Source organism: Dendrobium catenatum, unplaced genomic scaffold (assembly GCF_001605985.2).
Source record: "Dendrobium catenatum unplaced genomic scaffold, ASM160598v2 fragScaff_scaffold_3, whole genome shotgun sequence".
NCBI classification, from domain to species: Eukaryota; Viridiplantae; Streptophyta; class Magnoliopsida; order Asparagales; family Orchidaceae; genus Dendrobium; species Dendrobium catenatum.
In genome coordinates, this window is record NW_021318465.1 from 366,102 (window position 1) to 377,811 (window position 11,710).

Genomic DNA, 11,710 nt, shown 5'->3' on the forward strand with positions numbered 1-11,710 from the left:
TTTTGTCATTCAAAGACATAAAAATCTTACCTCTTCTTTGTCTTAGGTGATGGAAGTGCTGATGTCATTACAAGGATCTCAAATAGAGATTGATGATCCGATAGCTAGCTATATGTTGCAAGTATGCTAGTGCTTCAAAGTTGTAAACCGTTGCATGGTTTCTATTTTTGCCTTCTAAAAATACTTTGTAAAACATGTTATAGGCTTGGACACGACTCTGCCAGTGCTTAGGACAAGATTTTCTACCATATATGAATTTTGTCATGCCCCCTTTACTTCAGTCTGCTCAACTCGAACCAGATGTGACCATAACATCTGCAGATTCTGAATACATGGATAATTCGAATGAGGACAGGTTTCTGTTAAATAGCGAATATTCATACTATAATGCTTATAAACTTAAGACAGCATGATATCATGTCAATGCCATGTGTTTTAGTTTTAACTTTTGATATTCCTATAACTTATGACTTTTGATAGAAAGAATTCCAGTACTGGTCTCTGGCAGTTTACTATGACTAATTCTATTATTAGGTTACTGAAGAATTACTCTTTATCACATAAATATGTATGCTTGTGTGTGTATCTATAAACACTAAAATTTGCATGTCAGGCTGAATGAATTTAACTTTGCATAAAAAGATCTCATGTAAGCCTGATCTGAAACTTCGGTAAATTTTGGTATTATACTCTCTTTTTCCATCTTTTGGCCTTTTCTTTTAACCTGTGTTCACAAAGATGGGTTCTCTCAAATTTTTCCCAGCCTTAGTCCATGATGTCTTTTATTGTTTTCTAACCTTTTCCATTTTTTTAGGATTGTTCTTTTTTTTTTTCTTATATAATTTGCTTCATTAATATTTATTGGTTTAGAGAAAGCATATGATGAAGTTCCAAGAAAAGTGCTATGGAGAGTTCTAGAAAAGAAAGGAGTTAATAATGCTTATATTCAAGTCATTAAGGTTATGTATGCAGAAGCTATTACTTGTGTTTGACAAGGTGGTTCGACCAAGTATTTTCCTATTTCAGTTGGATTACATCAAGGATCAGCCTTAAGCCCATATCTTTTTGTTTGAGTCATGAATGTTCTTACTAGACATTTGCAAGGGGTTGTACCATAGTGTATGCTTTTTGCTAATAATATTCTTCTTGCTGATAAGACTAGAGAGGGAGTTGAACGTAAACTTGAATTATGAAGGTCTACTTAGAGTCTAAAGGTTTTTGTTTGACTAGATCTAAAATTGAATATATGGAGTGTAATTTTAGTTGTAATAGATCAAGTGGGGGGATTGTGACTTTGGGCAATCAAGTCATTAATAAGAGTACATATTTTAGACATCTTGGGTCTATTGTTCAGAATGATGGCGTAATAGATGGAGATATTATTAGTAGAATTCAAATTAGATGGTTGAAGTGGAGGAATGCATCAGGCTTGTTGTGTGATAGAAAAGTCCCTCTCAAATTTAAGGAAAGTTTCTATAAGATGGTGGTGAGACTTGCAATGCTTTATGTTGCAAAATGTTGGCCATTAAAAGAGAAGTATAATATTAAGGTTAAGTGTTGCAGAGATGAGGATGCTCAGGTGGATTAGTGGTTTTACTCTTAGAGACAGAATACGAAATGAGCATATACGTGAAAAGGTTGGAGCAACTCCAATGAAAGATAAGATTAAAGAGAGTCACCTTAGATGGTTTGGTCACATAAAACGAAGGCCTTTCGATGACCTGATTAGGAGAGTATATGTATTAGATTTGGCTTATGTTAAGAAATATAGAGGTAGAACTAAAAAGACTTGGTTAGAATATATTAGAAATGACCTTTCTTTATTAGATTTAAATAAGAATTTGATTCTTAATAGCACACAAAGGAGAAAAAGATTCATGTAGCAGACCCCACATAGTAGGATAAATGCTTGATGTTTTTTTTGTTGTTGTTGTATATAATTTGCTTCATTAGTCATGATTCTTGCATTGAAGTTGTGCTTTTAATGCAGAGTTGAGATTGCCAATTTCGGGGATAAAAGGATTCGCATTAGGACTCGTGTATTAGAGGAGAAAGCCACAGCTTGTAGCATGCTTTGTTGTTATGCCGATGAGCTCAAGGAGAATTTCTACCCATGGATTGATCAGGTTGGCGATCACATTTTGATCATTATACTTTAGTCGTTTTGTTTATTTCAATTGGAACCATTTGCTTTCTTAACTTTAGTGACATCTTGTTGTTTTAGGTTGCTCCTACTCTGGTTCCTTTACTGAAATTTTATTTCGATGAAGAGGTTAGAAGGGCAGCTGTTTCCGGTACTTCTACATGCTTTATTTTATTTTGTCTATTTTCAATTTGAAATTATTTTTGGACGTCATCAATGGTGGTGGTTCTTCTTGCTGTAGCAATGCCTGAACTACTGAGGTCAGCAAAGTTAGCAGTTGAGAAGGGACTAGCTCAGGGGCGTGATGAGTCTTATGTGAAGCAACTATTTGATTACATAGTCCCAGCCTTAGTTGAAGCTCTTCATAAGGTCAATCTATTTCTTTATATTCTTGTTCAATATCGTTTTTCTTTAATATCCAATTTTTTCCCTTCATGCAATCATTCTGTACTTTGGATGCCGGTGTTTTTCACAGGAACCTGAAATAGAAATTTGTTCAAGCATGTTGGATTCCTTAAATCAATGTATGCAGGTTTGTCTTTTAGCCTCAAAGAGCCATTCCTCCTTATTTTTTACAATTTAAGTTACTAATTCAGTTGGACAATGTGCAAGGGTATTTTGATAAACATACCTTGTATTTCAAGGCTGGATTACATGATTTCATAATTTATGCTTAGGGATTTTTACATACATACCACCTAAAACTATTAAAAATACATATTTAACTCATAAACTTCTATATTTACTAATATACCACCTAAAATCCCCATTTCCTTCCATTCTACCACTCCATTGAAGCGATGAGATACTTGTATTCAATGTGAAAGGATGTCATTGACGGGGAAGACAGTCGCTGATAGTGATTTTTGACGGAAGATTTAAATGGAATGTTAGAATTGATTAAAATTCTATTTTCACAGAACCAATGGAAGCTGCTCCAATCCAGTAGGATGAGATCTTGTTTTGCTTCACAAATAATCAATTAAACATAGAACCTTGGTATTATGGCAGAAAGGAGGTCTTGGCTCTCAATGTTGGCGAAGTCTTGAGCTCCCCAATGATTCATCGTAAATCATCTCACCTCAAACTTGGGAATCCACCCTATTTTCAGGCTGTAACTAATTTCTCAAAAAACCAAAAACTCACTCCTTCCAAGTAAGCAAGGGGTATTTATAGAAACCAACAAGACAAAATAAACAAATAATTACTAAATTATCCCTAAAAGCGAAAAAGTTTAAAAAGAAAGAAATAAAATAAAACAGAATAAGGAGGAGAGAATGCACAAACTAATTAAGAAAGTTGATAGTTAAATAACTGTCACTAAATAGCAAAAGACTTAAGAAAATTCAATTATACTTTATGAGGCTTAATCATGATGAATTTAATACTTTTAATATTTATAAATAAGAATAACATTTAAAGTAACAAAATATAAGAAAAAAACTAAATGAATTCCACAAATTCAAAGTCCACTATCATATGATTTATATTCTAACTCGAAAGTCTAATTGGCATAATCCTATAAAATCAAACAAGATGACCGTCAAAATGAAACTAGAAGAGAGGTGAGTTGGAGTTGGGCTCCAGTGAAGATGAGCAACTAGTTGGCGGGGTAAACGAAGAGCAACTAGTTGGCGGGGTAAACGAAGAGCAACAGAGGAGGCTTTGGCAAAGTGAGCAGAGATGGACAAGATACGAGGCAGATTGAGACAAGTTGGGTTAGGATTTTGATGTTTCTAAAGGCTTGTAGGAGAGGAAACAATTTGATAGTTCTGAAGATATTAAAATTTAAATAATATTTTTCATTCATATTTTTATCTAATTAAATATAAAGAGATTTCTAATAGGTTAAAATTTTGATATTTGATTATTTAGTTTAATTAAAATTAATTTCATTAGTATTATAGGAATTTTCCACACCAATATGGCATAAAAGGTTGCTTCCTAGCATCTGGTGCAAATGCCTTCCAAATCGCTCTCCTGACTGCCCTAGGGAAATTTACCCTGATCCATCCCTAAGAGAACTGTTGCCAGTTCCAAAAATGCCTTTTAAAACCTTGCCTTGGATTATAATTTGATTGCTTAAAGCTACAATTTTTAGATTTTGTTTTTCATAGCAATAGAGATTGATACTTCTGCGGTTCTGCCTTTTCTTTTTCTTAGCTCTCTGGACATCTTCTTGATAAGGGCCAGATCAGGTCCATTGTGGATGAGATCAAGCATTTGATCACAGCAAGTACAATTAGGAAAAGAGAAAGAGCAGAACGAATGAAGGCTGAAGATTTTGATGCTGAAGAAGGGGAATTTCTCAAAGAAGAAAATGAGCAGGAAGAAGAAGTATTCGATCAGGTCAGTGTTGAAACTTAAAGGTCACAGATTTTATATATGATCATGTTGATATAACTTTTTACTTATGCTATAATATGCAAGCAGTTTATGTAAATATATTTTTTCATCTTGTCTTTACTTCAGGTTAGTGATTGTTTGGGCACAATGATCAAAACTTTCAAGACTTATTTTGTACCATTTCTTGATGAGCTTTCTGTCTACCTAAAACCTATGTGGGTAAGTCTTATTCTAGATACATAATTATGCTTTGTCAAATTTTGATGTTGATTGCTTCATCACGCTGGATTATTTTAACATGTTTTATTACAATTCAGGACATTTAAAGTATTTCAATCTTGAACAGCATTGCGTAGCGTTTTTAGGCTTCTCTATTTATAATTTAAATGTTAACTATTCTGAATCCATGACTAGTTGGAAAGTCAATGCAGCTAATTTACCATTTGGTCATTCAAGTTAGATTAATTCCTTTCTTTTGTCATGCTAGTACTACAGAATTTTGCGTTTTTCCACACTTTCCAGTTGGTTATTATCTTTTATATTTAAAGAAAATGCCAAAAGTTTTGTCAAATTTTGATGTTGATTGCTTCATCACCCTGGTTTATTTTAGCATGATTTATCACAAACTAGGACATTTAAAGTATTTCAATCTTGAACAGCATTGCATAGTGTCTTTAGGCTGCATCTATTTCTAATTTAAATGTTAACTATTTTGAATCCATGACTAGTTGGAAAATCAATGCAGGTAATTTTCCATTTGGTCTTTCAAGTTTGATAAATTCCTTTTTTTTGTCACGCAACTACTCCAGAATTTTACGTTTTCGCACGCTTTCCATTTGGTTATCATCTTTAATATTTAAAGAAAATGCCAAAAACAGATGTTTTTCCCAAGGCCTCAAACAGTGCTTAGTTTGTCACACATCTCATTTTTGTTTGGTTTCATCCAGAGAAAATTCTAACCTCCCTAGGATATAAATTTTTTATTTTGTTATTAATTCTTTATTGAAAGATATAATTTCAAAAATATTTAATAGAAAAATAATGAATAAAAATTTAAATTTAATTAAGAAATAATTAAATTAAAGTGAAATTATTATATATTTATTTAAGATTATTTTAAAATTTATTTTACATTATTTTTAATGTAAAAAATATTTTATTTACTTCTTTGTTGAAATATACCAATTTAGGTTTTATTTTTTGAATCCTTAAATCATTTAGCATTTTCTACAAAATACTAAGTGTTTTTAGCTTTTCTAAGAAAAGCTGATTTCGTTTTGCATTTTTTATATGTTTTATATTTTTTTTATAATGATGCTTCTACTGCTTGATTAATCATTAATTATGTTCTTTTAAAAATTTCACCTTTTTAGAAGGCAGATTAGGTTTTAGATAGGACATTATCAGATATTTTGCTCTCATTCTGCGAAGACTTTATAATCTGATTTCATATTTTTCATAGGTTTAAGCCCTTTTGACTACTTTTCTTTCCTGTTGATGAGGGAAAACTTTCAATCAAGGATGCTCATTAGAAACTAAATGCTTGACCTATAGTGGAAGCAATTTTGATATGAGGTTGGTAAATTTATCATTTTATATTTAAGCGGATGTAGAGAAATTATGAAAAATCCAATTAAGATCCCATCACTCCATCTTTAAGGCGCTTGGCGATAAAATCACTTGTTAGAGCACATATGTCATGTTTTGACTAGCAATAGATTGTTTGAGAATAAATTATAGTGATATACTTGAAAAGGCATTGATTTTTTGTGAACTTGGTTTATTCTCAAATTTATTAGCTTTAATAAATGGTTACAAAAGATGGACATATTTTTACCTCAAGGTTATGGGAGGCGGATTCACTTTTATGTTTTTACATTTTGTAATTGTTGAAGTTTTTATATTATGTATTAGATTAAAGTTTTAAGCATGTATCTTTTTTACTTTAGTCTGGATGTTCTTACTAGACATTTATAAGAGGATGTACCATGGTGTATACTTTTTATTGATCATATTCTTCTTGTTGGTTAGACTAAAGAGGGGGTTGAAGGAAAACTTGAATTATGGAGGTGAGTTTAAACGTTTTCATTTTAGTAGATCTAAAATCAAATACATGGAGTATAATTTTAGTAATAAAAGATTTTAGTAGGGGGATTGTGACTTTGGGCGATTAAGTCATTAATAAGAGTACACGTTTTAGATATATCTGGTCTATTGTTCAAAGTGATGATGAAATATATGGAGATATTATTAGTAGAATTCAAGTTGGATGGTTGAAGTGGAGGAATGCATTGGGCCTGTTGTGCGATAGAAAGGTACCCCTCAAACTTACGAGAAAATTTTATAAGATGGTGGTGAGACATGCAATGTTTTATGCACCGAACATTCGCCATTAAAAGAGAAGCATAAAATTAAGTTAATTGTTGTAGAGATGAGGATGCTCAAGTGGATGAGTGGCTTCTATCTTAGAGATAGAATGCATAACGAATATATACGTGTTATGGTGGCAGATAAGATAAAGAATCACCTTAGATGGTTTGGACACATAAATCATCAGCCTTCCAATGACCCGATTAGGAGTAGATGTATTGGGTTTGGCCTATGCTAAGAAAGATATAGGTAGACTTAAGATGTCTTGGCTAGAAAATATTAAAATGATATTTTTTATTAAAATTAAATGAGAAATTGACTCTTAACAAGACACAATGGAGAAAAATAATTCGCGTAGTTGACCCCACGTAGTCGACCCCGCGTAGTCGACCCGTGTAGTGGGATAAAGCTTGATGTTGTTGTGGTATTTGATTAAAGCTTGAAATATTTAATATTGAGGTTTAGGGACCATGTTGGAAGATAGGCCCCATTCAATGGATATATGCTTTCAACATGGCTATCATCTAAGTTTAAGTCTTATCAATCCTAGTCCTTGTCAAGAGGAGGATCAAACTTAAAATATTGGTTTTACGTTCTTGCTCTATAGGTAAGGTTCCTTGCTCGAGAAACATTATGTAAAAGTGAGCTTGAATTTGTACTTAAAAGAGAGTTTGCAAATTCCAAAAAAATTGTTTTTTTAAAAGGGGTTGCATGATTATTGGAGTAAGATGAAATTGAGTTCACTTATATTTAAGTCCACACAGCATTCTAAGATCTCAAATTTAAGAATTTAATGCATATAGTCAAGAACATATGCAGGTGATTTAATTTCGGCGACTTGATATGTCATGCACTCGTTTTGATGTATTTTAATATTTTTGTTGCATTCACACATTATACTTGCACTTTTTTGATGAACATACAAGGTACACTTATATATGCTTTTTCATACATTTCAGAAGTGTAATTGAACACTTTTTAATGTATTTTTTGATACGCTTGCATGATGCACTTATAAAATTTTTGGTGTATTTGTACAATGTATCATATGCTCTTTAATGCACTCGTGTGCTTGTTGATGCACCTATATAGCATACTTGCTTACTTTTCAGTACATTATCAAAATTTTAATGTCTTTATTTTTATCAAGTGTCTTGTCTTTATTTATACAAAATAAATTTAGATTATACTAGATAATTTCTTCCTTGTCAAATAATTACGTGGTACTTACAAAATTCCTAGGACATAATATACAAGTATTATTCTGGTTTATATATATATATATATATATATATATATATATATATATATGAGAATAAGCAAATAATAAACTCGGATCTAAAATGAGAGGGGTGAAATTGTTAATCCAAAAATTAGGGGGTTTGACAATAAAGTTTTTATCATATTTCAATTTAAAATTGCATAATATAAGGCGCATCTCAACGCAATATGTGCAAAAAACATCTCGAGGCACAAGCCTCAAAGATGTCTATATAAGGCGTACGGTTTAGGTTGGCTAAGGTGCACCTCGCCTCTATAGCGTGAGCCTTGAGACACACGCCTCAAACTATTTTTTTATTAAACAATGACATGAAAACCTATATCTAAGTTAACAGTGCACACGTACCAGAGAGTGAGAGGCATGAGCTATGCTGTGGGTATCCGAAAGGATGCTACAAGTGAGGGTTAGAATGCAAATGATACAATTGCTCCATCTCATAGGACAAAACATTCATAGGCCTTTACACTCTGCATAAGCAGGCCAATGAGAGAACATATAGAATCATACATACAATAATCCATAAAGAATAATGGTTTTCGCATATACATCTCGATGGATAGTGATATGTATAACTCGATAGTCATGGAATTTGTCTCTTTCAATACATCAGCTCGAATGAGGTTTATTTAATGTAGTTGTTGGTTTCCCACCGGCATAACCCCCCGTGGTTAATTACTTCTTAAGCCTTGACCTGAGAATACTCTCCATTATGGATATTATTTTATTCTCTTATTGGTTTGACGCATGTGGAATATTAAGGCTTTCCTAATCCAAATGAAGATATGTTCAATTGAGCTATTTAATATGCAATGATCATATAGTCGCTCGGCTGGCCAAAAGAGGAGAAATTTGGAGAGGAAGCATCACATACAAAGCTGCGTGAGAGAAAGATTGAAGTGATTATGGACCTCCGAAAGGACACTGCCGGCTGCAGAGTGCAGAGGATATACGACCGCACCACCCCGAGGGATAGAGAGGATCGCAGGCATCCGCGCTCCTTACAAACGGGCCAATCGAAGGGCATATTAGATCGCACATATGACTAACCATTGAGAATAGTGACTCTCACCAGCACACCTGATGGATAGTAATATACACGACCTGATCAAAACAACGAGTTTCCCCTACCCGATACATCAACTCGAGTGGGGTTTATTTGATGGTGGAGTTTCATTTTCCATGGGTGCAAGACCCCGTGGTTAATTACATCTCGAGTCTGGGGCCCAAGAAAACTCTCGATTAAGAATCCGATATTATTCTTCCTAGACAAGGGGGATTGGCACGAAAGGGGAGACTAAGAAATCCTACTCAAAAGGAAATAAATGGTCCAAGTGGCTTAGTCAGCATATACGGCTCATCTCAGTATCTGGAGGGACTAAAGCAGTTGAGGAGAAACAAAAGATCATACGCTCAAAACATACAAAGGGGAAGGATGGAGGTGGCGTCATTCATATGATGCAGATAGGCAGGATTTACAGTCCCTGATAGGGCTGCAAACGAACCGAGCCGAACCGAGTATGTGAGTGTTCATGTTTGTGTTCATTTAATATCAGCTTGTTCAAGTTTGGTTCATGTTTGTTCAAGCTTTATTCTTTGTGTTCATGTTTGATTCATTTAAATTAATGAGTGTTCATGTTCGGTCCATGTTTAGTTCATGTTCGTTCGTTTAGTGTTTATCGAGCTTGTTCGCGAACATATTTAATGAATTCTTTTTAACTATCAAACAAACACGTTCATGAACACATATCTATGAACAAACACATTTATAATAAAAGCAATTTCTATGTAACAAAGGCAATGCTTATTTATATTTATTAATTCTATAGTCAAATATTAATTATTTTTATTGAGCTTATTCACGAGTTCAAAATTGAACACAAATCGAGCTTCTTATCGAGCTTAATGTCGAGCTTGTTTACGAACTTCAAATGATGTTGTTCGCGAACATAAATGAGCCGAACGCATTAGTGTTCAAGTTTGTTTATTTAAGAATCGAGTATTTAAAATATTGTTCAAGTTTATTTGTTTAGTTAATTAAACGATCACAAACAAACTTTAATTGAACCGAACAATGAGTAGCTCGTCGAACGTTTGGTTCGCTTGCAGCCCTAGTCCTTGAAGAAAAGAAACTTACCCACCATTTAGGCCTACTACGAGACGCCCAGTGTAGTAGCCTCAAATCCTAGTTTTAAGGCGGGCTTAGTGTTTACCCAATACTAATATCCGTGTCCTAGCTAATGCACTTGGGCTTATACCCCGCCTGAAGAGGGATGCCAGCTAAGCACCTAAACACTTAAAATCCGTGATGTCCAGTCTTTATGAAAGATAGGTAGATATCTTAGGGTTTTGGAAGTAGGGCTGACATTTAGGGCAAATTATTGGGTTAGGTGACCGGAGGCGAAAAATAAGTTCGGACATCCAATAAAAATTTGCTGCGTCACCTTGCGCTTTAGTTGCGCTTTTTGACTTGCGCTTTAGTTGCGCTTTAGTTGCGCTTTACCTGCGCTTTACTTGCGCTAATTTTAAAATAATATTTTATGAATATCCGGACCTATCTCTGCGTTCGGTCACGTGACCCAATAATTTGCCGACATTTAGGGGCTGTTTGGTTTCCTGAAAAAGAAATGCAGTGTAAAGTAAATGCAGTGTAAAGTAAATGTAGTGCATTTTGAATACTTTGCACTTGTTTGTTTGTCTGTAAAATAAATGCAAGAGAATTATTTCTCTTGTTTGGTTTGGTAGATTCAGAGTAAAGTAAAAGAGATTTTTTTTATAATAATTTATTCTAGCATTATAACTTGTGTATTTATAAAAATAATGTATTTATAATAATTATTATTATTTGATGTTATAAAATATAAATCAGTGTATTCATTTATTGCACGATTTTATTATAAATTTTTTTATATTATAAGATATAAAATTATTCTGTGTATTAATTTAGCAGTGCGTTGCAATAGACAAAAATATACTTGTGTTTGAAAGAAATTTTAATCTAAAATTCTGTGAAAATTTAAATTTTTTATATGTAAAAAAAAGTAGTGTTTTTACGAAAAAATTTGAAAAAATTTTTTTATATTATAAGATATAAAATTATTCTGTGTATTAATTTAGCAGTGCGTTGCAATAGACAAAAATATACTTGTGTTTGAAAGAAATTTTAATCTAAAATTCTTTGAAAATTTAAATTTTTTATATGTAAAAAAAAGTAGTGTTTTTACGAAAAAATTTGAAAAAATTTTAAATTTTCAAACTGATTTCTTTCTTTAATTTAGCGATAAAAGCAATTATAACCAAGATACATGGAACCAAATCTTCACACTGAATCATTTATGATATTTAAAAAGCTTCATTTCTTGAGAAACTTTCTTACAATATTGTATCAAGATATGCTTTAAAATCCAAGAGACATTGAAAATAAAAAATAAGAAGTAGAACCACATTCACATATAACAAAATCAAAGACAGGCTGCATATAGGCAATCATCTTCATGATAATTAAAGATTTTTTGAAGATTGAAGAAAAAGAGGTTGAATGGGCAATTTATAACTACAGAACTTTTTTGTTT

General features: G+C 32.7%; 1 protein-coding gene across 2 annotated transcripts in view; it reads left to right on the plus strand.

Annotated features, from left to right (window-relative positions):
- Positions 1 to 11,710, plus strand: part of LOC110093452 (importin-5) — a 50,127-nt gene that overhangs the window by 18,228 nt on the left and 20,189 nt on the right. For both annotated transcript variants that reach the window (XM_020818347.2, XM_020818348.2), the window contains exons 6-13: positions 47 to 121; positions 204 to 355; positions 1,991 to 2,126; positions 2,225 to 2,294; positions 2,385 to 2,512; positions 2,619 to 2,675; positions 4,307 to 4,492; positions 4,616 to 4,708. In XM_020818347.2, the coding sequence (XP_020674006.1) occupies positions 47 to 121; positions 204 to 355; positions 1,991 to 2,126; positions 2,225 to 2,294; positions 2,385 to 2,512; positions 2,619 to 2,675; positions 4,307 to 4,492; positions 4,616 to 4,708 (897 nt within the window). The remainder of the gene's footprint in view (positions 1 to 46; positions 122 to 203; positions 356 to 1,990; positions 2,127 to 2,224; positions 2,295 to 2,384; positions 2,513 to 2,618; positions 2,676 to 4,306; positions 4,493 to 4,615; positions 4,709 to 11,710) is intronic.